Here is a 26,257-nt window from a genome sequence, read left to right as displayed (position 1 = left end):
TCCAGTGACTGTTCTTTTCCCTGCTCTTTCCCAGGCCTCTTTGAGCAGCGAGTCGAGCAATATTTAGAGGAACTCCCAGACACTGAGCAGAGTGGAATGAATAAGTTTCTCCGAGGTTTGGGTAAGTAGCCTTGTCACTGATGTGATAGATGGTCACCAACAAGGGGGGGGCTGGGGGGGTCTGTACCCCAAACTGCTCCAAACCAATGCCAATGGGTATTTATACTGGGGCTGTAGGCAGAACAGGAAGCGATTGATCCCTTGGTGAAGTGAAGGTTCCCAGCCCAGGGCTCAAAGGGCATTTAGTACAGTATTGACCAAACTACAGAACCAAAAAACCCCACAAAACAACACAGATCCCACCTGATCTTCTGGGTGCACTCCTTCCTGACGGAGTAGGAGGCCCACTCTGACCAGACAGCTTTCCTCTAGGCCATGAACGGTCTATAAAACAAGCAGGACCAGAGTGCCTAACTCTGAAAACCTTCACTCTTTTTCAGCCAGTTAGACCATAGACTGTCTCAGTAAAGGGAAATTGAGGCCAAAGATGTTAAATGCTTGCCCAAAGCTAAACAGAGATTAATGCCAGTGCCCTCATCAGAGCTCCAGAGTGTTTTCCCTACCGTGGATCAGATCTATCATAATTCCAGTCCGTTCTTTCTAATCCTCTTTCCATTGGAGAGGTTTAGGGCTCTTAGAAGAGATGATATTGGTCCTGGACGGTTGGCTCAGCAGTAGAGTATCAACCTAGCGTATGGAAGTCCCAAGTTTGATTCCCAGCTAGGGCACATAGGAGAGGCAACCATCTGCTTCTACCAACCCCCCTTCTCTCCCTCTCTCTCTCTTTTCCCTTCCTGCAGCCATGGCTCGATTGATTCGAGCATGTTGGCCTTGGGCACCGAGGATGGTTTCATGGAGCCTCTGCCTCAGTAGCTAAAAATAGCTCATTTGTGAGCATGGCCCCAGATGGGCAGAGAGCTTCAGCCCCAGATAGGGATGCCAGGTGGATCCTGGTCAGGGCACATGTGGGAGTCTTGTCTCTGTATCTCCCCTACTCTCACTTTAAAAAAATTGAAAAATAGCCTGACCAGGTGGTGGCGCAGTGGATAGTGTCGGACTGGGATGCAGAGGACCCAGGTTTGAGACCCCGAGGTCGCCAGCTTGAGCGCGGGCTCATCTGGTTTGAGCAAAGCTCACCAGCTTGGACCCAAGGTCACTGGCTCAAGCAAGAGGTTACTCGGTCTGCTGTAGCCCCATAGTCAAAGCACATAAGAGAAAGCAATCAATGAACAACTAAGGTGCCGCAACAAAAAACTAATGATTGATGCTTCTCATCTCTCTCCGTTCCTGTCTGTCCCTATTTATCCCTCTCTCTGACTCTCTCTGTCTCTGTAAAAAAAAAAAAAAAAAAGAAAAAGAAATAAAAAAAGAAGAGATGATACTGAAATATTCTCACACTTGTCCTTTCTGGCCCACAGGCAACAAAATGAAGTTCCTTCACAAGAAGAATTAAGCCCCTTTTCCAGTAACAGAGTCCAGTGCCTTACAAAGCCTGGAGCCTGGGGAGGGGGCCCTGTTGGGACCCTGTGGGCTGCTCTGCCCCCCACAGACCCCCCCCCCCTTCAAGCCAGCCCACCTCTGCCTTCATGATATTCCAGGATACTGTTTGTAAATAATCTGCTGTAAGCTTTCTTATCTGTTTTTGTAACAAGCAGAAAGAATCTGGTAAATATTTGTATATTCCCAAGGGGCCGGTGCTTTCCTGCCCTGCCTGAGCATGGATGAAGTTTTGCTGGGTGCTGGTGACTGGCCAATTATGTGCAGCTGACTGTCTCAGCCAAACCACTGATCTTCCCCTAGAGGCTCCTGACCTGCCTGCCTGAGGCCCCTGCTGCCAGTCTTGGGCCATGGAAAGCAGATGCTGTCTTGTTATCTAGAGGGGGACTATTTAAAAATAATTTTTTTTTAGAGTTTCTATTTTTTTCTAGTAGTTTCCCCTTCCTATTGCTCAGTTTTTGAAAGGCAAAGGTCAGTCAATCCATTTACAGCATACCAGGCTCTCAGGTCTGGCCCTCTCTTGTCCTCCCACCTTGGTGATGGTCAGTGAGTCACGGGAAGCCCACCCTCAGCTCTGCCAGTGCTCTCCGGCCCGGCTCCCCGTCAGTCAGTGTTGGCCATGATGCGGTACAGGGCGTCCCTCCTTCCGCCGTCTACAGGTGTTCTCAATAAACAGTGTACAGTTGTTTGGGCCCAGAGCCCCATGTGTTCCTTGGCTTCATTATCTAGAACTTTCTCTCTTGGGGGATGGGCTGAGATAGACCAGTCAGGGGCAAAACACTGTTATGCAAGAAATAGAGTACTTGATTAAGAGTTCAGCTTTAGATATTGGGTTCTGTGGTCTGAGTGGTATGACTAGTCTTAAAGTGAGAAAATACCTAATCACTGTTCTGGTTTAGCTTCCCTCTCAAATAGCTAACTGTTCAGACTCTATGTCAGTGTTTCCAGTGATGAAGAATTCTCATTGTCCTTTGGCTCCACTATTAGAATCTTAACATTTTCCTATCCAGTATAAAACCCGTAAGACTTCACTGAGTACCCTGACTTTGGTGGAGTGAAGCCCACCTAAAGCCAACTGCGGAGAGTATATATGGCTCTTCCATGCCACTCTGTGAATATTTATTTCTGTCGAAACTGCAGGACTGAATACAGAAAGTTCTGTTACCCTTCCATGGAAGAGCAAGGAGAGAAGCAGGATGAGGAATAGGCTTAGGCTTTCTACCTACCCAAGGCCTTCTCCGAGCACAGACCATGAACATTCCCAAGATGAGGCATTAAGCTACAACTTTGTTCATTAGTTTTGGGTTTGAACCATGCAATAAAGTTTTCCTGTCTTCCACCTTCACCTGCTTACATAGGAGACAGTCCCACCCTCAGCTCCCTTTGTTCCTTCCCTCCATCTCCATTGAGGCCTGCGCAGACGCCAACCTGTGTGTGGGTTGCGGTTGCTATCTGCCTCATGAAGCAAAGTAGAGGGTTGCCTTCTCCTCTGAGAAGCCTTCTATATAGTTGGCCTTGGCATCTTCCAGGACTAGGAGGAAAGGGATTGAGACCTCATGAGTCTGGGTTTTCAGTTGAGGTACAGAGAGGACAGAAGCTATAACCAGGAAGTCCAAATGGGTGTAGTAGTTAGCTCGAGAATGCGTTCCTGTTAATGCAGCCTGGGCTTCATGGCATAGAAGTAGATTCCTTAATAAAAAAGTTATACAGGTTTCAAAAGATGCTATTTTTTTCTCCTTTTCTCTTCCTCTATTTTTTAATGTGGCTGCAGAGAATCCTTAAGACGTGATCAGATCACAAGATACTTGATGTAAATTCCTTTTGGGGGGAAAATTAGAAACTTTTATTTATGTTTAAAATCTTAAAAGACCTAAAAAAATCTTAGAAGACCTAAGATGAACTTTATGATTTCTTCCTCCTACAATGGCCACAGCTCTCATCCCAGTTCAGAAAACCAATACTGGCCATATGGTTCATTTAGTGACTACTATGGACAAGGCACAGAGGTCTTCTGGGGATGGTAGAGGTGGGAGTGTCCAGGGGGCCTTGTTTGGGGTTGACAAAAAGTGTTCAGGGCTTTTTCCAGATTCTGCTTTCACATGATCTCCGGACTCCCTAATCAGATGGTTCTCAACCCCATCAGATCCAACACTGCCTTTTCTATAGCAAATACCATAACTCCCCCCTCTTTACTATCTTGAAATGAAATTCATAGGTAACATAACCTACCTAAATACATCTTAACTGTAATATAAAAGGGGAGAAACAAAGGAAAGTTTTATTATAAAATAACATGTATTTAAATAGCTAAATGCTTGAGGCACAACTGTACTAGAAAATACAACGGAGTCATATATTTACATCTGTACACAATTACTGGGACTGCAATAACTACACATGCAGACAGATAAAAATGTATTAGAAACTCAGATTCTATTGTATAGGTGTTACCAATGGCAAGAGTTTTCTGAAATGAACAATTTTTGGTAATATTCTGAAAAAAACACAGTCTGACTAAAACAGTATTTGGAATCCTGGAAAACAGTATATGAAAACTGAAACAAACCCACAAAACTTATTGATTACATGTAAATTGAGTTAGGTTCTAAGGTAGATTATTTTTCTTTGTTGTTAACAATCAATCTGCCCTGGCCGTTTGGCTCAGTGGTAGAGCGTTAGCCCAGTGTATGGATGTCTCAGGTGTAATTCCTGATCAGGGCACACAGGGGAAGTGACCATCTCCTTTTCCATCCATCCCTCTCACTTCTTCTCTCTCTCTCTTCCCTTTCTGCAGCCATGACCCAATTAGAGCGAGTTGGCCTTGGGCACTGAGGATGGCTCCATGGCCTCCGCCTCAAGTGCTGAGAGCTCAGTTGCTCAGCAATGGAGCAGGGGCTCAGATGGGCACAGCATCGCCCCCTAGTGGGCTTGCTAGGTGAATAACAGTGCCTTCCTGACAAATCCTAGGGCAATTGCTCAGGGTAAGGCAATGTTGCCTCCTCCACCAGAAGTCAGAGTGCCTACTCTAGAGTTAAAAAGGCCCTGGGTTTTCTCTCATACTCTGGTAACTTTTAAAGCAAGACAGACTGCCCTATTATCTTTCTAAAGGCTCTTTTCAGCAAACTGTAGTGTTGAAATGAGTCTGGGATTTCAAAAGGCAGTATTTTGAAGGAGTGCCCTTGGAAAGCATTATTACTCTGATTGTGGTTCACATTGGATGGTCTGTTAATTAGGGCCCAAAGAAAATCACTCTAATTGCAATCACAGGTCAGTTTAATTTTTGTTAAAAATAATACATTTCAGCCCTGGCTGGATAGCTCAGTTGATTAGAGCATCCTCCTGAAGCGCAGAGGTTACTGGTTCAATCCCCAGCCAGGGCACATACAGGAACAGCTCTGATGTTCCTGTCTCTCTCTCTTTCCTTTCCTCTCTTGCTTAAATTGACAAAAAAAAAAAAATTTTAATGTCTTAAAAAATTATATACATATATCACATGTGGACTTGAAACCCTCCTTGTCCTGCAAATTACTTGTTTGGGTACATAAACAGGGTTTTAAAAAAAACAATGTGGAAATAAAAGTAAAAATGGGCTGTAAAAGAGCCAGAAATGAAACATACACTTTACCCTATTTTCTTGCTAGGGATGGTACACAAAAGTAGTTTCTAGACTCTAGAGCCACAAAAAGTGGTGCTATGCATTTCAAAACATCTTAAATTTAAGGAGGTGGGGTGAGTGTAAATTCAAATGTCATGAAAACTCTATCAAGAGAAAATATTACTTTTCAGCGTTGGCAAGTTAATAGCAACTTTTTAGAAATGTTTTTTTGTCCATTTATACTGTCTTTTAATATGAATGTACTGTAATATGCATTCTCCCTCATCAGAAACCCCTTGTGCCATGTTCTTACAGAACATTTCATGTGTGTATAGCATTTATTTTTTTAACCCAAGGTACCTTGAACATAGTTGGCGCTTATTATCTGTTTGACAACTGAAACAGTTCATTGTGAGGTCTGGAAATTCTCTTCTAGGTGTATATAGGGACCACGCCTCCTGTTAAGCGAGGCAGAGGCGGGTTTCTGAGTGTGCAAGGGTAGTGTTGGCTGCGGGTCCCCCAGCGGTCCACGCCGCACTGGTACCATAATCAAATTAATCTTCCGCCTCACGGAGTAAATCCTGGAGCCGCGTGACGCTGCCCGGCCCCTCCCCCAACCGGAGACGGCCGGTGCTGACCATGACCCCGGAACCAGAACCTCGTTCCGGAAGTGGCTTCAGGGCGGTGGAGAGGCGAGCTGAGCGGTGGTCAGTGTCATGGAAGGCACTCGTGAAATTGAGCAGCGCAGACAAACAAATGTGGCCGCGGATGCCCTAAACGCCGCAGGACTCTGGCTGCTCAAACCCCCGCAGCCTCCCGCCCGCAGTACGCGCCGCAGGTTTGTTTTCCCCCAAGAGCTGATTGCACTGGGCTAGTCATCAAATGACAATAATTCGAATTGAAAACTTAATCGGACATGGCTGATTTACCAAGTACGTGGTAAATACATTTCCCATAAATCCTAAATTATAGCTGCAGTTTCGTTTGTATGAAAACAAAGCATATAGGCCAGTAATATTGATAGCAACTCCAATTTATAGAAAATTTAGCTATCAACCTCATGGATTAAGCAGTACCATTTTCACATCTTCAGAACTATGGGAACAAAGTGTTGAAGGCTACAGAGAGCATCTGGTGCCCATAAATGGGATGCCACCATAATCCTATGCACTTAGGGACCACTAGAATGGCATCACAAGTTTATGCTCATAGGACAGGTGAATCGAATTTATCTGATGAACACCATTTCCTATGCACTGTATTCACATCTCAGCCCTGGCACTAACCACTCTAAAACCTATGGTTTGCCTTTAGTTCCAGCCACTCGGTGTCCTTTATTTGGGACATAAACATTTGGCTTTTCACTCACTCAGCTTCCTTTGGCATCACTTTAAAGAATCAAGGAATCCGCTCCAGCTGTTAGCTGCAGGTACCGGTGAACACACAAGCTAGAACAAAGGTCAATAGTCGTTTGTTCCAGGGCAAGAAATGGGAGGCTGTACTAGACTTACATCTTAGATAGGGAGAGATGAGAAGCATCAATTCTTCATTGCAGCACGTTTTTCATCGATTACTTTTTCATTGATGGGGTGGGGGCACTTCAGCAGACCAAGTGATCCCTTGCTCAAGCCAGCGCCCTCAGGTGCTGCGTCTCAGACTCAAACCTGGGTCTTCTGTGTCTGATGGTCTATCCATTGTGCCACCACCTGGTCAGGGTGCCCATTTTCTGAATCCTATTCCCTTTTCTTGGCCCTGGCCTCCATCCTCCCACTATAGACATCTAAAACTGAAGCCTCTCTGGGCTCATCTCCCACAGGAGTCGCTTGCCTAATCTTTCCAAATTGGTTTCCTGAATGCTTGTTTGTTCTCCCCTCTGCTTGGAGGACTACTTTCCCACTAACTGAGTAACACCCATGGGAAGGACTTCTCTTCTCCCTATCATTAAGTAGGTGCCTTCACCTAAATTTTAAAGGTTTAAGATGATTGCACCAAGCCTAAGTCATGTAAATTTCAGACTCTCCATCTCAGTGTATTTTTATACCCCTAGTGTTAAGGACTCCAACATTAAATCAGGTATTGTAATTCTTTATCTACTGACCTTTCATACATAAGTCTGCAGGAAGACACTAAGGGAAAATCCATTACTTTACCTTTCTCCTTTCCATTTGCATCACTGAAGATGCAAATCCATACAATCCAGTTATTAGTTTGTCCAACTGCAGCCTTACTGACATCTCTTAACTTCCATTATTTAAGTCAATTAAGTTTCATCAGTGTGCTTCCTTATTTTTGATGGTCCCCAGTATCTAAAGCAGTGGCCCCCAACCTTTTTTGGGCCACAGACTCGCTTAATGTCAGAAAATATTTTCACAGACCAACCTTTAGGGTGGGACAGATAAGTGTATCACGTGACCGAGACAAGTGTCAAGAGTGAGTCTTAGATGGATGTAACAGAGGGAATCTGGTCCTTTTTAAAAAATAAAACATCGTTCAGACTTAAATATAAATAAAACGGAAATAATGTAAGTTATTTATTCTTTCTCTGCGGACCGGTACTGGTCCGCGGCCTGGGGAGCACTGATCTAAAGCAAGGGCAGTCAAGCTTTTTATATCTACTGCCCACTTTTGTATCTGTTAATAGTAAAATTTTCTAACAACCCACTGGTTGCACAGTAATGGTGATTTATAAAGTAGGGAAGTAACTTTACTTTATAAAGCAGGGTTATAGCAAGGTAAAGCATATAATAATAATTACTTAACAAGTACTTTATGTCAGATTCTCACTAAGTTTGACAGAATAAATCTTTATAAAACAACCTACTATAGTTAAATCTTTTTATTTATACTTTGGTTGCTCTGCTACCGCCCAACAGTGTGCGGTAGGGACCAGGCTGACTACCACTGAAAAGTTTGTTATGACAGTTTCATCCTATAGAAGCCCATAGTTCCCAGCCCATGTATGATCCCATATAGCACTCAAAGAAACAACTCTCCACACCAAACCCATTAGTGAAGTTTCAGTAGGTTAAGTGTTATCTTAGCTGTTTCTCTGTCCAGGATTCTAGATTGCAAGTTTTATTTTGGGTCAAAATTTCAGTCTTTGAAAGAACTATGAAAACTGTAGCAAATTATTATTTACCCCTTAGATCAATGAGGTCCTGTCTGTACATAAGCATTGGTCATCAGGTTTTTGCTATGGCCCTTAGGATGTCCCAAATATCTCTACTAGGTACAATGATGACTGGGAGAAAATCTTAGCAGTTCTTGATCTATTTTTATTAAGCCTCATATGCACAGGAACCCATAAATCCTGACAACTGCTTTCTATAATCCAAACCAATTTGATATGTAAAAGGTCAGGTGTGTTTAAAATTCATATTGCTGGAGCCTGACCAGGTGGTGGCGCAGTGGATAGAGCGTCGGACTGGGATGCGGAAGGACCCAGGTTCGAGACCCCAAGGTCGCCAGCTTGAGCGCGGGCTCATCTGGCTTGAGCAAAGAGCTCACCAGCTTGGACCCAAGGTCACTGGCTCCAGCAGGGGGTTACTCGGTCTGCTAAAGGCCCACGGTCAAGGCACATGTGAGAAAGCAATCAATGAACAACTAAGAAGTCACAATGCGCAATGAGAAACTGATGATTGATGCTTCTCATCTCTCTCCATTCCTGTCTGTCTGTCCCTATCTCTGCCTCTGTTAAAAAAAAAAAAAAATTCATATTGCTGGGGACCATCTCAAGATTTTGGTTATGACTAGAAAAGTTTAGTTCAAAGTCCAAATTGAGGGAGCCAGGTGGAAAACACCTTAGTTTCAGGAATTACATCCTGAAGAACCACCTCAATCCTACCACCTTGCTCCCTCTTTAGAACATGCCTCATCAAAACTGAATCTTCCCCTTTTGGGCCCCACGCAACAGTTAAGGACACATTTTTCCACCCACCATAAATTCAGTTTATAATACAAACATGCCTTGCAACTATTTTATATTTATCTACACAACCGTCACCAGTAGGTATCATTCTCACTCTATAAATGCAAAGGCCTGTAAGTGTTGTTGCTGTCTCTTGCACACTTTCTCTTAGGGGAGTTGGCAGAGAACCCCAGGCATTCGTATTTTTAACTCTTAGAATCTGTTAGGCAGGCTTTGACAGATAGGGAGGGCGAGGTGCCAAAGAACCTCCGCTCAGACCAGAAGACAAAATCACTTAGCATTTAATGGGCTTCCCTCTGTGTAGCTTCAAGCTACTAAGACACAGGCCCCACCAACACCCTTAATCTTCTCCTCAGCTCTTCTGCTGAAGAATTTGGCTTTCACAATGACAGGCTGCTTTGGGAGCTTTCCCTTCCCGAGGACTTTGTAGTAGCCCTAGAAGAGTAGAGAAAAGGGTTATAACATACCATGTCAGGTATCAACTCCCTAGCAGATATGAGGAAAGATGCTGGACAACCCACTCCATCTAGGAAATGGGGAGGGCATGTTTCTGATCTGGGCACTACCGGGGGCACCGACTGCCCACGCCAGTGAATCAAGACCAGCAGATTCTCTCTGAGAACTCTAGCACACCAGGACAAGAAATGTCAAGATGTGACTCTAGTCTCAGGCAAAGCACAAACCCCCCTTTCCTACTCAATTACCATCTAGTAAGTGAAAACGGAAAACAACATTCCCAGCAATGCTGCAGGAAGTCTTGACTATCAAAATGGCTCAAGGGATGTAAAGTAGGCTGGGAAAGGGAATGTAATACTTAATGGAAAGCCCTCTCAAGGTTTAGACTTACTTCTATACCCACAGGAGATTAAGACTGAGACAAGGACCAGAGCTCAAAATGACACACAAAACAAGGCTGGTGGGGTTTTCTTGGGGACAAGTTGGGGAGTCCTCCTCAGATGATGTAGGACGTTAAATAACAATCAAACATATTAAAATTTTATAGGGTCAGGAACATGAAGGGTCAACAGTTGTGCCCAATGTAGACCTGTGTAAAAATACCAGAGCCAGCTAAGCTAAAATATAACCAGTAGCTCAGAGGAGAAATGCAAACCTGTACAAACCAGGGCATTAACAGTAGGAATAAGATTACTGATTAGAAAAAGAGTCAAAGGAAAATGAAGTAAAGGGATTACTCTTCAAATATTTTGCTGAATCACAACTCAACTTGAGTTCTATTTTGGACAGTGAATTACCTTTGAAATTCTACCAAAAAAGAACTGTCTAGTAGGAAACTGGGTACAGATTTCAGGTGGGAGATCAAATAGATTAGTAGATTCCTCAGTTTTGAGGAGAGATAAGAATCCACATAAAGGCAAAGATATTCACTCACCGATCGCACCACATCAATGATAGGAGCAGCTCCAGTCTTATTTTTGGCAGCATTTACCCGTGTCTGCTCACTGACCAACGTCCACAGTTTATCAAGGTTAACAGTTGGGCAGAAGCTCTGGTTCCTCTTTAAGTGGTAATGTCTCATCCCAACTTTCCCAAAGTAACCTGGGTGACTGAAGAGAGAAGGCAACCACTTTCATAACTTCAATCCAACTGAGAGCTATGGTTACCATCTTTACAGTTCACCTCCTCCATTGCAGTGTAAATTGTTAACTCATGTCAACTTGTGACATGACACTCCACTCCATTTGCTGAATAAAACAAATCTTTACAAAGCCCACCGAAGACTTTCAGGAGGAAAAGAGTAGCTTTATTTTATGGAACCAGGTTAAGTCAATGAATGAGATCTTCAAATTAAAATACCATCCCCTAATTAGTGGGCATAAGTGAATCTAACAGTTGAATAGGTCAAGCTGATGCATGTCACTAACCCGGTGACTGACTATGCCATAGGGGGGCCACAGTCAGTGAATAAGGTCAGCAGTTCACTCTTCGAGGACTCTAGCACACTAAGGCAATAGTTGATACCCAAGCATGACTCTAGCCTCGGTAACAGATTTTCTCAGTTAACATCAAGTGTTGTTAACTAGGTGAAAGCCAACAACAAGCAAAATTTTTGGTGGTAAGAGGTTTCCCATTCAAGATGTTGAGGGCCCCCCACCCCACTCCCAAAACTGTGTCAGTAAAATACAGTCCAAGAAACACTCACTATTTGTCGAAGTTGATCCTGTGATGATGCAGGCCACCAGCATTACCTCGGCCTCCCGGGTGCTTTCTGTGTTTGCCTGCGCGATTACAAAGCTACATGGGTAACACAGCCTTCTTCAGCTTAATACTTACCGCAAAAGCATTCTCCCGCATCTCCGCCTTTGCTTATGCTATTAGTCTACAATACTTCAGTTATTCCTTCAAGACTCCGGCTTAAACTATCTCTCTGCAGCCGTACCACAGTACCCATGCCTTCAACCAATACGGTGCCCCACTCCATCCTCATTCTCCCAACCCCCAAATGATGTGGTAGTCGCTATTAACTACTAGAGCAGTAAAGGATTTTAAGAAAAAATAAAAAAAATAAAAGAGGTCAGATTTAATCCGACCCGACTGGGTCAAATTTACTAACCCAGTCCTAAACTATATACCTTTGACTAAGTTCCAGGTAGGAGAGCCCAAGGCCGACCGGGATGGAAACCCGGCACTTACCGATGCGGCCGTGGCCGTGGCTCACGTGGCCCCGAAGTTTCCGGGTCTTCCTCAGTCTGGATGGCTGTGCGGGAGAAAATATTGGTGAAAAGATCAAAGCACGGTGAAGCAGAGGGAGAAGCTAGCCGGATTGAGAGGCGCCCACAGGCCTGAAAAATCAACGATCTGCTTTGCGGCGCACTCAGCAAAGCATGAGGTTACAGACTGGCCCGGGGCCGCGCGGCTTCTTCCGGGCGGGGTCCCATAAGAGATCCGAATCCCTGCCGAACAGGCGGCCCCCTATCCTGCAGCCAGCCATGCGCGACCCGAAGGCCGGACTAAAGTCGACGGTAGAGGATGCAGAGCTCAAGGCCTGCGAGGGCAGAAAATGGGAACCATAGAAATGAACTACCTACCATGGCGGCTGAACTGCAAGAGGGAGACCTCAGCGTAGTCTCGCGAGGTATAGGACGCCGCGGGGGGGGGCGGAGCCAATACACACCTCACTTCCGGCGTCGAAAGCCGGGCTTAGAGCGCGTTTTGGGTCTGGCGCAGCTGCGTGTGGTACTGCTTCCTCTTCCTGCAAGTTGTTGCCGCCGTCTCGGGGCTGTCTGCGTGGATATGGCGGCTGATCGCCGTCCTCCGTGCCGCTCTCTTCCTGCAGGTTGTCGCCGCCGTTCCTGGGCTGTCTTGGTGATTATGGCGGCTGAGAACCGTTTTCCGTGCCACCCGTCGTGTGCACAGGCTCGGAGACTGCGAGTTGTCGCAGATTTTGAAACTTGGGGCGCTGTAGGCCGGGCTCTTTGCCCGGGTTCCATGGCCGAGAAACCCTCCTAGGCTTCCGTATATCTCAGCTCTAGGTCACACGCCCCAGCTGTGAGCGACCCCACGCCCCTTGCTCTGTTCTTAGTGGCATGCTCAGCGCCCGCAGTACCGATTGCTTGCTAGCTAACCGCTTCCGTGCTGCGGCCGCGGTGAGAAGAATGAGGCACTGTTTATTTGACCTGCAGCGTGCCCACCTTTGAAGTCGTTACCTGGACCCGCTCTCCCACACGTGAATGGGCGCTGGGTCTTTCTTCTTTGCCTCTGTGCTATCATTCAAGACGTTCTCAGTTTGAGTCAGCTATCCTTCAGAGACCTGTATACCTGGTTGTTGTGTAGCGCCTCCGCCCTCCCTTTTTTTTTTATATGAGAGAAAGGGAGAGAGAGAGAGAGAGATCTGTTACTGTATGTGCCCAGACAGGGATTCAAACCGGCAACCTCTGCTTCTGGAGGATGTTCTAACCAACCGAGCTATCGGGCCAGGGCTACTGCCCCCTTTTTATCCACAACTTGTAAAATTTCCAACCTCCACATGTACATTTAAATCTGAACTTGACACACCTGTAACAACCCGCCCCCCCCCCCTTCCCCTTGGACCAGAGAACCCTTGCTCAACCTGGATCCAATGCAGGCTTCTGTTGAAACATCTCTGACCCATGCAGTCATAGTTGCTCACTTGTGCAACCACAAAATCTGGTACATAAACCTTTTATAATTGTTGGTAGACATCTGTCTTCCCTACTAGACCAAATCTCTTACAGGGCTCGAGGATTATTTTACCCATGCACTCCCAGTTCCTGATATGTCAAATGATTAAATGAATACACCTACCTTCACCTCTTTTTTTTTTTTCAGTTATAATAGCATCTTAAGTCTCAACCAGTGTTCAAGATTCCATTCTCTTAGTAACTGTATGTTTATTTTATGTTTTGTTTCCTTAAGCTAAAATATTTTAGCCAAAATAGTCAATTCTCCTTATCTCAGTCTATTACCCTTGTTCCTTAACCCGTTCCCTCAAAGAGTAGTCCATACGATCAGTTCCCATTTGCTGTTTAATCCACTGCAATCTAGCTCTTAGTCCCACTATTTCAATGAAATTGCCGTTACCAACAAAAGTTATCAATTAACCAAACATCAAACGGAATAAACTCTTCCTATTACTCATACCTCTTGTTCTTTCTGTTACAATTTTTTTTTTCCTGGAGAAACTCACCTTTCTCCTTTCTTTCTGGGTATTTTTCAGTCTTCTTTTCAGTTTCTTCCTTGTGCACCGTTTAGATGTTCTTGAGCCTCTTGTCCTTGCATGTCTTTTCATAGTACACAGTCTTCCTGGGTAAACTCATCTTGGGTGGCTTTAATTCACATCTCTATTGCTTAGTTCCACACTATATTTACTTAATTTATGGCTAATATTTCTTGTACATTCTACAAACTAGATAAACATATCCAAAGACTTCAATCTTCCTGGTTCACTGGTGCTTTTTTTAAAAATTGATTTTAGCGGGGTGGGGGACACATTGATCTGTTCCTGTATGCCTTCACCAGGGATTGAACCAGCAACCTCTGCACTTTGGGATGATGCTCTAACCAGCTGAGCTATCCAGTATTGGTGCTTTCTTTGTTCTATACCTTGTTCACCACAGCAATATCAGGGAGACATTAAAATTGTCTGCAAGCTTTTTCTCCTCTAATACACCTGCCATATCCTTGCGCCAGTGCCTTCATTAAGGCCCTCATCATATATCTTGAGTTCCACACCCTCCTGTGATCACCCTGTCTGCATTCCAACTCTCCTCCAAACCTCCGTCCACGATACCTCTGCTAGGTTAATCTTCCTAAAACCTGGCTTTCATCCTTTCACTTACTTGATGAAAAAATATCTCTATTACCAACAGAAACCAGCTCACTTACCTTTCTAGGCTTACATCAGCTTCTCCCCTAACAAGTTTTCTACTGCAGCCAAACTTGGCACATCTCTTCTGCCTTTTTGCCTGTGCTTGTGCCATTCATCAATCTTGGAGTGCTCATCCTCTTCCTGAACATATATCCTGAATCTTCCTCAACCTTTAAGGCCCACCTTATAATCTGCTCCTTCCCAGAACATTCCAGTCCACATTGATAATAGGCAGATACACCTTTCAGTTTACAAGATACATCTGCTGAAAAGTCAACACTACCAGCCCCACTTTACAAATGAGAAAATTGCACAGAAAGTTGAGTGACTTGCCAGAGGAGATGGAGATGCTCAGATAGAGCCTGAACCTAGCCTTTAGTCTTCTCTCTCTCTCTCTCTCTCCTCCTAGATCCCCTGTTTTTACCTCGGTGACCACTCTGTCTGACCTCACAGCATTATGGTCTTCATCATGCCTTCAATCCTTAATCATGTGGTGCCTATGATGAGCAGAAAGAGGGGCCTTGAGCATGTTGGGCAAGGTCTAAGAAGAGATCGTCTTCTAATTGACATCAAAACTGGGCAACAAATGTTCAAGGGATGAGCTGAGCTAACTGGAAACTATCCTGGGATGATGCTCTGTGAATTAAGGTAAGCTGGGCAGAGCTTTAGGAATGGAAGGTGTCCTGTAACTAGGGCCTGAAGCAAGGATCAAAACATTCCTGGGGGTGGAGGTAGGGTTCTGGGTGGTAGGACACTGCTTCTGAATAGTTTTGCCAGGTTCCTTGGTTTTAGAGGAGCTACATCCTATTTGTCAGGCCACCTGGCTGCACAGGAGGCTTCCGAGTGCAGTGTTGGGATCCATGCTCACCTGACATTCTTATTGGTTTGGTCTCCAGGATAGGGAGTGTCCTAGATGGTTGTCTGGCTCTGGTTTCCAGCCAGTTCACTCTCTTTTACAAAGCAATCATGTAGCTTCAACAGGGGCTCATGTGGGTTTGTCAGGGTGGGTCCGTTTCTCTAGGTCAAGTTCCACACTATATTTATTGCTATATATGATATATATAGCTTGCCATATTTTGTGTATGTATAAATATATATATGGCAAGTTTCACACTATATATATATTACTCTGGGAGAGCAAACGAAGCTGAATTCTATGTCTGCAAAATTGAGTAGCCTCTGGACATTAGGCATTAGGTGGCCTGTTCCTCCCTGTAATAGGTATCCAGGGCATGACTCCTGAGAGGCATCTTCTGTGACATCTTTTCTGAATTAGAGCATGACATTGTGACATCTCAGGCATCTATCTGGGTTTCCCCAGAGAGTCAGGGCTCCAGAAAATACCTGTGAAATGAGCAGAAAGGAGATGACTCCAGGCAGCAGCCTGGGGAGGCAGGTAAAAGTGGTACTGACCATTTTGCTACCCCACACCTCTTTCCAAGTGGCCTTGTGAGCACACCGCCACTCTGAAGAGGGCCTGGGGCGGGGGTCCTCTCTCTTCTCTCTGGATTTCTGAGTTCATCAGCAGACCTTCAGACAGCAGCGACAGTGTGGATGGAGTCAGCCTTATTTTCTGGCTCTTCATCTTTAGATTTGGACATGTGGAAATATTATGGCTTTTTTTTTTTTTCCAAGCAGAGGATTACTAATTTAAGACAGAAAGAGCCAGATTTTGAAGTGAGAATTAGAGGAAAACTTTGAAATACAAATTTGTTTCAAAAGAATTTAAATTTTTTTTTATGTATTAGAAAAGAGTAAAACATTTAAAATATTTTGAGGAAAAAAATGTAAGAATAAATATTTCAAATCATAACACCCTACAATATTGTTTTCATGTCTGAATATTACCTTTCAGCTCTCATCTACCTAGAGACATGGCTATCTGTAAAACTACTGATTAGAGTCCCTAAGTCTCTTTGTATTCTGCTTTTCATTTAATACTGTGACATTTTTTTGTATCACTACCCAGCCTTCATGATTATTATTTTTAACAGCTAAAAGTAATTTGTGTTTAGGATGTACTGTAATTTACTAAGCCATTTTCTCATGTATTTTTCTTTGTTGTTGTTATAATGTTCTTTGCTATTAGAAACAATGATACAGTGAACATGTGTGTATATATAGTTTTTTTCTTCTATTGAATAACTTGTCTAGGATAAATTCCCAGGAGTGAGATGCTGGATTATAGGGTATGAACATTTTTATGATTCATTTTATGTTGCTATATATTTTTTTCCAAATGGATTGTACCAATTTATGCATCAGCAGCATGTATAGTTTCCATTTTCAACTACAACAGGCTCAGGGTTTTTATTTTTTTCTTTTATCAATAGTTTTTGATAAATGGCAATATGGCATCTAGGGGAAAATCCTAGGCCCTCGGGGTTTTCTTCCAGCACAAAGTAAAAATAATTTAATTTGAGGATTAGGAATTTATAGTCTTTCCTTTCTGTGTTGAACAGATAAAAAAAAAATCATTGTGCTACATGGCAAATGCATTTCTAGAAGCTAAGATGGAAAGCGTGAAGAGAGGAATTCTAGGATCTTTGAGAGTACTTTATCCCCTAGCACAACAAAGAGGAGCTTAAATATGTGCGTATTAATTTAACTTCAGATGATAAAATTAGTGGAAACAACTCAGAAACTTGGGTTTATTTCCTATCTGTGTTTTTACTAGTTGAATTATATTGAACAAATAGCATATTCTCTTTGAAACTTAGTTTTCTTGTCTGTATAATGAAAAATGACAGGGACTCATTCATTTTAGTAATATTTATTGAGTGCTTGCTATGTTCAGGCACCATATATACAGGCCAAGCAATAAGGGGCAGATAGATACAGTGGTGAGCAAGAAAGACAATAGTCCTGCTTCCGGACTGTGTCTAAAACAGACAGTAAACAAGTAAAGAAATAATGTATCATATTCAACACAGCCTAGCTTAGCATGGGTGCTCTCTCATTGCCTAGTGTTGCTCTTTCACATTTTTCTCCCTAAAATAAGTACATTTTAGTGATAATTTGTTTTGTAATACCGGTGCAAACAACCTCTCAAGTTCTTACTTCCATTGTAAGGAATGACTTGTTCTGTCGCAGCTTGGCAAGGTTAGAGGAACTGGTAAACATTTCCTTCTCTCAGAACCCCTTGTGTGGGGTGTTAAAAAGAGGTGTGTTTGGTGAGCAAGCTAATCTTATATGTGAGATTTCCCATCCTTCAAACTTATTGTTTCATTTAGTCCAAGTTTCTCTGTGACTTAAAGCAGAGGTTGTAAGCCGATTGTTGGTATATTTTGTTTGATTTGTGCTGTTTTCTTATGTTTTTATATTTAATTAGTTGCCAATGTTTTAAAATTTAAATAACATTTGGATTTGGGGTTTTGAAAAACTAAGGTTTGGCAACACTGCACCCACATTCTTTTAGGTGAATGTCTCTGGCCTGTGTAGTTATTTGAATTTGCTACCAGTTTTAAGTGCATTCTGCCAACCTTGATCTGCTCCACATCTCCAGGTCAAGGGAGATAGGAAGGAGAGGGAAGAACTAAGTTATGGTGAAAAGAAGCTAGAGAGGGGATAGAAAATAAGTCATTTGAACTTCTCCCCTTATCCCTAACCAGAGACTCTTTGCTTGGCTATGCCTTCAGTTGTTACTTCAGTTGCTTTTCCAACATGGGAATTAAATACTTATTGCTTTATATTTTTACTCTGTGTAGAGCCCAGTGGTGTTGGAAAGCCATGCCACCTTCCCTTATTCCCTGAGTAACAATTCAGAATTGTTACTCAAAGTCTAATACAGCAGTTCTCAAACTGTGATCTATAGACCTATGAGAGTCCTAGAGATCCTTTCAGGGGGGCCATAAGGTCAGAACAATTTTTTATAATAATACTAAGATGTTATTTGTCCTTTCACCGGGTTGATACTTGCATTGATGCTGCCAAACCAAAGGCCTAAGATGATGTGTAAAATTACTAGTACAAATCATTGTACATTGCAAGGTTTTTGCATTAGGAAAGAAAAAAGCCAGTTTCACTTAAGAATGTTTGTGATGAAGCAGTAAATATTTTATTAAGTTTCAATCTTTTTTTTTTTTTTTAATTTTTAATTTTATTTTACTTATTCATTTTTAGAGAGGAGAGAGAGAGGGAGAGAGAGACAGAGAGGGAGAGAAAGAGGAGAGAGAGACAGAGAGAGAAAGGGGAGGAGCTGGAAGCATCAACTCCCATATGTGCCTTGACCAGGCAAGCCCAGGGTTTCGAACGGGCGACCTCAGCATTTCCAGGTCGACGCTTTATCCACTGTGCCACCACAGGTCAGGCCAAGTTTCAATCTTTTAATACATGTCTTTTTAATATTCTGTGTGAAGAAATTAGAAGTATGCAAAAGCACTTCTGCTACTTGGACTATTATTTGAGTTGCAAGCTGAACTAGCCTATTTTTTTTTAGTGAGGAGTGTAGAATATCAGTTTTTTTTTTAATATTAATATTTTTTTATTGAATTTAATGCAGTGACATTGATAAATCAGGGTACATATGTTGAGAGAAAATATCTCTAGATTATTTTGACATTTGATTGTGCTGTATACCCCTCCCGCAAAGTTAAATTGTCTTCTGTCACCTTCTATCTGGTTTTCTTTGTGCCCCTCCCCTCCCCTAACCCCTCTCTCCTTCTTCACCCCCTCCCCCCTCCCCCAACCCCCCCACCCCTGTTGCCATCACATTCTTGTTCATGTCTCTGAGTCTCATTTTTATGTCCCTTCTATGTATGGATTCATCTCAGTTTTTTTTCTGATTTACTTATTTCACTCCGTATAATGTTATCAAGGTCCATCCATGTTATTGTAAATGATCCGATGTCATCATTTCTTATGGCTGAGTAGTATTCCATAGTATATATGTACCAAAGTTTTTTAATCCAGTCGTCCTCTGACGGACACTTGGGCTGTTTCCAGATCTTCGCTATTGTGAACAATGCTGCCACAAACATGCGGGTGCATTTCTCCTTTTCGAGCCGTTCTATGGTGTCCTTGGGGTATATTCCTAAAAGTGGGATAGCTGGGTCAAAAGGCGGTTCAATTTTCAGTTTTTTGAGGAATCTCCATACTGTTTTCCACAGTGGCTGCACCAGTCTGCATTCCCACCAGCAGTGCAGGAGGGTCCCCTTTTCTCCACATCCTCGCCAGCACTTATTCTGTGTTGTTTTGTTGATAAGCGCCATTCTGACTGGTGTAAGGTGATATCTCATTGTGGTTTTAATTTGCATTTCTCTAATGATTAGTGATGTTGAGCATTTTTTCATATGCCTATTGGCCATCTGTATGTCCTCTTTGGAGAAGTGTCTATTCATCTCTTTTGCCCATTTTTGGATTGGGTTGTTTGTCTTCCTGGTGTTGAGTTTTACAAGTTCTTTATAAATTTTGGTTATTAACCCCTTATCAGACGTATTGTCAAATATGTTCTCCCATTGTGTAGTTTGTCTTTTTATTCTGTTCTTGTTGTCTTTAGCTGTGCAAAAGCTTTTTAGTTTGATATAGTCCCATTTGTTTATCCTGTCTTTTATTTCACTTCCCCGTGGAGATAAATCAGCAAATATATTGCTCCGAGAGATGTCGGAGAGCTTACTGCCTATGTTTTCTTCTAAGATGCTTATGGTTTCACGGCCTACATTCAAGTCTTTTATCCATTTTGAGTTTATTTTTGTGAGTGGTGTAAGCTGGTGATCTAGTTTCATTTTTTTGCAGGTAGCTGTCCAATTTTCCCAACACCATTTGTTAAAGAGGCTGTCTTTACTCCATTGTATTTCCTTACCTCCTTTGTCAAATATCAGTTGTCCATAGAACTGTGGGTTTATTTCTGGGTTCTCTGTTCTATTCCATTGATCTATATGCCTGTTCTTATGCCAGTACCAGGCTGTTTTGAGTACAATGGCCTTGTAGTATAACTTGATATCAGGAAGTGTGATACCTCCCACTTTATTCTTCTTTTTTAAGATTGCTGAGGCTATTCGTGTCCTTTTTTGGTTCCATATAAATTTTTGGAATATGTGTTCTATATCTTTGAAGTATGTCATTGGTATTTTAATTGGTATTGCATTGAATTTATAAATTGCTTTGGGTAATATAGACATTTTAATGATGTTTATTCTTCCTAACCATGAGCACGGTATATGCTTCCACTTGTTAGTATCTTCCTTGATTTCTTTTATCAATGTTTTGTAATTTTCTGAGTACAAGACTTTAGTCTCCTTGGTTAAGTTTACTCCTAGGTACTTTATTTTTTTGGTTGTAATTGTGAAGGGGATTGTTTCCTTAATTTCTCTTTCTGACTGTTCATTGTTGGTGTATAAAAATGCTTCTGATTTCTGAGTATTGATTTTATATCCTGCCACTTTGCTGAATTTATTTATCAGGTCCAGTAGTTTTTTGACTGAGACTTTAGGGTTTTCTATATACAATATCATATCATCTGCAAATAATGATAGTTTTATTTCTTCTTTTCCAACTTGAATGCCTTTTATTTCTTTTTCTTGTCTGATTGCTGTGGCTAGGACTTCCAGGACTATGTTAAATAAGAGTGGTGAAAGGGGGCACCCCTGCCTTGTTCCTGATCTTAAGGGGATTGCTTTTAATTTTTGCCCATTGAGTATGATGTTGGCTGTGGGTTTCTCATAGATGGCTTTTATCATGTTGAGGTATGTTCCCTGTATTCCCACTTTGCTGAGAGTTTTGATCATGAATGGGTGCTGGATTTTATCAAATGCTTTTTCTGCATCTATTGAAATTATCATATGGTTTTTCTCCTTCTTTTTGTTTATGTGATGAATCACATTGATTGATTTACGAATATTGTACCAGCCTTGCCTCCCCAGAATAAATCCCACTTGATCATGGTGTATGATTTTTTCCATATATTGTTGGATCCGGTTTGCTAATATTTTGTTGAGGATTTTAGCATCTATATTCATCAGAGATATTGGCCTATAATTTTCTTTCTTTGTGTGGTCTTTGCCTGGTTTTGGAATCAGAATTATGCTCGCCTCATAAAAGGAGTTTGGAAGTCTTCCTTCCTCTTGAATTTTTTGAAATAGTTTGAGAAGGATAGGAGTTAGTTCTTCTTTGAATATTTGGTAGAATTCCGTTGTGAAGCCATCGGGCCCCGGACTTTTCTTTGTTGGGAGTTTTTTGATAACTGTTTCGATCTCCTTTGGTGTAATTGGTCTGTTTAAGTTTTCTGATTCTTCCAGATTGATTTTTGGAAGATTGTATGTTTCAAGGAATTTGTCCATTTCATCTAGGTTGTCTAGTTTTTTGGCATACAGTTCTTCATAGTATTTTCTTACAATATTTTGTATTTCTGTTGTGTCAGTTGTTATTTCTCCTCTCTCATTTCTAATTTTATTTATTTGAGTCCTCTCTCTCTTTTTCTTGGTGAGTCTACTTAAAGGTGCATCAATCTTGTTTACCTTTTCAAAGAACCAGCTCCTAGTTTCATTGATCCTCTGTATTGTTTCTTTAGCCTTTATGTCATTTATTTCTGCTCTGATCTTTATTATTTCCTTCCTTCTACTACATTTGGGCTTTACTTGCTGTTCTTTTTCTAATTCTTTTAGATGCAGGGTTAAGTTGTTTATTTGAGCTTTTTCTAGCTTCTGAAAGTGTGCCTGTAGTGCTATGAACTTCCCTCTCAGCACTGCTTTCGCTGTGTCCCATAAATTTTGAGTTGTTGTATGCTCATTGTCATTCGTTTCTAGGAATTTCTTTATTTCTTCTTTGATCTCATTCTTAATCCATTCATTATTTAACACCCTGCTATTTAGTTTCCATGTGTTTGAGAATTTTTGAGCTTTTCTGCTGTGATTCATTTCTAGTTTCATGCCGTTGTGATCGGAGAAAGTGCTTCATATGATTTCAGTCTTCTTAAATTTGTTGAGAGCACTTTTGTGCCCTAACATGTGGTCTATCCTAGAGAATGTACCATGAGCACTTGAAAAGAATGTATATTCTGCTGCTTTAGGGTGAAAGGTTCTGAAGATATCTATTAAATCGAGTTGATCTAGTGTTTCCAATAAGTCTGCTGTTTCTTTGTTAATTTTCTTTCTTGAGGATCTATCTAGTGATGTTAGTGGGGTATTGAAATCCCCTACTATTATAGTATTGCTGTTGATCTCGCCCTTTAAATCCATCAAAATCTGTTTTATATATTTGGGTGCTCCTATATTAGGTGCATAGATATTTATAATAGTTATATCTTCCTGTTGGATTACTCCCTTTATCATTATGTAGTGGCCTTCTTTATCTCTTACTATATCCTTTGTTTTAAAGTCCAATTTGTCTGATATAAGTATTGCTACCCCAGCTTTTTTTTCATTTCCGTTTGCATGAAACATTTTTTTCCATCCTTTTACCTTCAATCTGTGTGTGTCTTTTGTTCTAAGGTGTGTCTCTTGTAGACAACATATGTATGGGTCCTGTTTTCTTATCCACGCAGCTACCCTATGTCTTTTGATTGGATCATTTAATCCATTTACATTTAAGGTTATTATTGATATGTAGTTGTTTATTGCCATTTTCTTCTTTAAAGGTGTATTCCTTTTTCTTTTTTTTTTTTCTGTATTCTTTTCCCACTTTATCTGTTTACACCAGGCCCCTTAATATTTCCTGCAGCATTGGTTTGGTTGTAATGAATTCCTTGAGTTGTTTTTTGTCTGGGAAGCTTTTTATTTCTCCTTCAATTTTAAACGATAGCCTTGCTGGATAAAGTAGTCTTGGTTGTAGGTTCTTGTTCTGCATTACTTTGAATATTTCTTGCCATTCCCTTCTGGCCTCAAGTGTTTCTGTTGAGAAGTCAGATGTCATCCTTATGGGGGCTCCTTTGTAGGTGATAACTTTTTTTTCTCTTGCAGCTTTTAATATTTTCTCTTTATCGCTTAGCTTTGGTATTTTAATTATGATGTGTCTTGGTGTAGGTTTCTTTGGGTTTCTCTTTAATGGAGTCCTCTGTGCTTCTTGGATTTGTGAGAGTTTCTCTTGCATTAATTTAGGGAAGTTTTCAGCTATGATATGATTGAACAAAGTCTCTATCCCTTGTTCTTTTTCTTCTTCTTCAGGAACCCCTATGATGCGGATGTTATTTCTCTTCATGTTGTCACAGAGCTCTCTAAGAGTTTCCTCTGACTTTTTGAGTCTTTTTTCTCTTTTCTTCTCTGCTTTCATGCCTTCATTCCAGTTGTCTTCTAACTCGCTGATTCGATCCTCTGCTCTATCTATCCTATTTTTAATTCCTTCCATTGTGGTCTTTATTTCTGATATTGTATTTGTCGTCTCCAACTGATTCTTTTTTATACTTGCTATTTCTTTATTTAGGTTTTCAAAATCCCCCTCCATTGTTGTTCTAAGATCCCTAAGCATCCTTACAATCATTATTTTGAACTCCGCATCTGGAAGTTTGATTATTTCCATATCACTCAGTTCATCTCTCGAAAGTGTCTCTTGTGGTTTCATTTGGATTGCACTCCTTTGTTTTCTCATCTTCTTTTTTTTTTTTATTTGTAGAGTTGATTGAGTCTAGGCTTGGTGTTGTCTGCCTCCAGTTTTCAGTTGTGTTATTTTTAGGTCTTCATGGGTTGGTATCAGCTATTATTTGTAATCCACTTTCGGATTTGGGCAGCTTTGAAGTCTTGATTTGTTTGTTTTCTTAACAGGTGATAGTCTTGTTAACTGATCTCAGCAGGGGGCTTCCTTGAAACTGTATCCAGGAATGCTGTGGGTGTAACCTGAGACGCTGAAGGTCTCTTCCTCCAACTAATCTCACTGGGGGCAGGGTTTTTTCTCTCAGCTTCAGTAGGGGGAGGTGTATCTCAGATCTCCATGGAGACCTGAGTTAGTGCCCCTCCTCCCCACTTCTTGTTTTCAGCTGTGTCTTATTGTGCTGATTGGAGCTGGATAGATGTCCGGAGATCTCTGATCCGGAAGCACTTCAGCTCTGTTTTGTGAAAGGTTCAGTCCCTCCCCCAGCTATGGCCGCCTCCAGCACGAATGAGTCAGCTTTTTTATTTTGTTTCTTGCATACCTTAGCCCCTCACAGTCTGTCCCTCTCCCTGTCTTTTCCACTTGGGAGATAAGCTGGTCTTTTCAACCCACCTTGCTCCCTGGTCGCCAGGTAAGTGGCTGTGAGCAGTAGTTTCTGCTCTTTTTCCTCTGTGAAATCCTCTCTGGGCTCTCAGCCTCACCCCCCTCCTTCCCTTCCTGTAAGCAGAGGAGATTCAGGCACTCCTTACCAGGATTATTGTGGCTTCCTCTTTGCTCCTTGGTTTTTGAGAGCTGTTCTTGCAGTTCAGTGTTGGTTTTTCATGCTGATTTTTTCTAAATTGATTTGTATTCCAGTTTGGTGTTGAGAGCTGGGTGTCTGTGCATCCGCCTACTCTGCTGCCATCTTCTCTCCCCCCTAGAATATCAGTTTTACTTGAAAGAATAACTGACAGACAAACTGTAGTTCTTCAGGCTTGGGAATTTGGTAGATATTTTCTCAAAAATGAAGCAAACCTGTCACTTCAAGGAAAAAACTGACAGTATTTGCTGCCAATGATAACATTTGAGTGTTCAGGCAAAAATTAGAATTCTGGAAAAGTTATAGTACGTCTGTGAGTTAGATAACTTTCTAATAGTTAAGGAATTTTTCATGAGATTAGAGGTGATATTAGACTGTAATTTTGTTGTTGTTATTGTATGGTGAAACGCCAAGATTTGAAGCATCTGCATAAGTTGTTGAACCAATATTTTCCAAATGACCAACCTGGGTGTTATAAAATTATGCCTGGGTAAAAAAGCAGTTTATAGTGCAAAATAGACCAGTGAATTTAATGTGGAAGAATAAGAAAAGCTCATTAATGTAGTTTCAGATTCCACATTACAACTAACCTTTAAGAAACTGCCTCTTGTTGAATTTTGATATAGTGTCAGAGAAGAATATCCACAATTATCTGATAAGGCTAAATTGAAATATTTCTATCTTTTCCAACTGTATAGCTATGTGAGGCTGGATTTTCTTCATATATGGTAAAGAAAACGACATGTAACAGATTGACTGCAGAAGCAGGTATGGAAATCCAACTGCCATCTATTAAGCCAGACATTAATGAGGTTTATAAAGAGGAAAACAATGTCACTCTTCTCACTAAATTTATTTTTTGAAAATTGTTAATTTTTCCTAGTATCTTATTCATGTTGACATGCAATAGGTTTATTGTTTTTTTTTTTTAAAGAATTAATATTTTAAAGTTATCTCAGTTTTAATTTATATTATAGTAAATAGCATTAGCTATGACTCATAAACAAAATCTGTTTGGGGTCCTTAGTAATTTAAACATGGTCAGGGGTTCGGGAAAAAACCTTTTAGGCCCACCCAAGCTGTTTCCAGTGGCCTCTCTTCAGCTTTTTCCTAAAACCTCACAAACAAGCAACATCTGGGCTTCAGCTTGCCCGATACCTCTTGCTAAGTGGCCCCAGGACCAGCCCTAGCAGCAGCCGGCTTTGGTTCACAGCTTGGCCTCACCTGGGCAACTCTAGCACAAGTAGCAGCCATCTACAGATCTCTTTAGCTCATGCTGGGTGGCCCTGGGAAGAACATAGGTGATGGTTGACCTTAGCTTGTACTTCTTGGGAGGTCCCAGAGCCAGTACACCCAGGGACAGCTTCAGCCCATGTTGAAACATCGCCACCCAACGACCTCCATAAGTGACATACTCAAGGGGCAGACTCAGCAGACTCCAGACCCCTGCTGAAGTTAAGTCCTGCTCTGTGGGTGGGCTCCTGCACAGCTGATCCTCCATGATGTTTGAAG

The 26,257-nt window shown here is 41.8% G+C and overlaps 3 protein-coding genes and 2 non-coding genes across 15 annotated transcripts in view; 2 read left to right on the top strand and 3 right to left on the bottom strand.

The window, feature by feature from the left end:
- Positions 1–2,255, top strand: part of DENND2B (DENN domain containing 2B) — a 180,070-nt gene extending 177,815 nt beyond the window's left edge. For all 7 annotated transcript variants that reach the window (XM_066250901.1, XM_066250902.1, XM_066250903.1 and 4 more), the window contains 2 exons: positions 35–121; positions 1,479–2,255. In XM_066250901.1, the coding sequence (XP_066106998.1) occupies positions 35–121; positions 1,479–1,513 (122 nt within the window). In that variant the 3' untranslated portion in view covers positions 1,514–2,255. The remainder of the gene's footprint in view (positions 1–34; positions 122–1,478) is intronic.
- A 7,083-nt stretch (positions 2,256–9,338) lies between these two features.
- On the bottom strand, positions 9,339–12,196 carry RPL27A (ribosomal protein L27a). The gene is made up of 5 exons (XM_066250898.1): positions 12,128–12,196; positions 11,733–11,796; positions 11,242–11,317; positions 10,471–10,645; positions 9,339–9,515 (listed from the first exon to the last, which is right to left on the bottom strand). The coding sequence occupies exons 1-5, from the start codon at positions 12,128–12,130 to the stop codon at positions 9,387–9,389; spliced, it is 447 nt and encodes a 148-aa protein (XP_066106995.1). The 5' UTR covers positions 12,131–12,196; the 3' UTR covers positions 9,339–9,386.
- On the bottom strand, positions 9,623–9,751 carry LOC136321173 (small nucleolar RNA SNORA3/SNORA45 family). The gene has a single exon (XR_010728461.1). It is a non-coding gene; the product is annotated as a small nucleolar RNA SNORA3/SNORA45 family (small nucleolar RNA).
- Positions 10,951–11,083, bottom strand: LOC136321176 (small nucleolar RNA SNORA3/SNORA45 family). Its single transcript, XR_010728464.1, has one exon. It is a non-coding gene; the product is annotated as a small nucleolar RNA SNORA3/SNORA45 family (small nucleolar RNA).
- Positions 12,197–12,201: 5 nt separating the features above from the next.
- Positions 12,202–26,257, top strand: part of TRIM66 (tripartite motif containing 66) — an 80,529-nt gene continuing 66,473 nt past the window's right edge. For 2 of the 5 annotated variants that reach the window (XM_066250896.1, XM_066250893.1), the window contains exons 1-2: positions 12,249–12,375; positions 14,837–15,075. Coding sequence is in view for 3 of the 5 variants with exons in the window: in XM_066250892.1 (XP_066106989.1) it covers positions 12,333–12,404 (72 nt within the window). In the remaining 2 variants the exon portion in view is untranslated. Of the gene's footprint in view, positions 12,405–14,836; positions 15,076–25,443; positions 25,514–26,257 lie in introns of all 5 variants that reach the window. The other 3 variants (XM_066250890.1, XM_066250891.1, XM_066250892.1) reach the window with 3 other exon arrangements.

Source organism: Saccopteryx bilineata, chromosome 1 (assembly GCF_036850765.1).
Source record: "Saccopteryx bilineata isolate mSacBil1 chromosome 1, mSacBil1_pri_phased_curated, whole genome shotgun sequence".
Classification (NCBI taxonomy): domain Eukaryota; kingdom Metazoa; phylum Chordata; class Mammalia; order Chiroptera; family Emballonuridae; genus Saccopteryx; species Saccopteryx bilineata.
The sequence above is the reverse complement of the archived record's forward strand: the minus strand, read 5'-3'. Positions and strand labels throughout refer to the sequence as shown.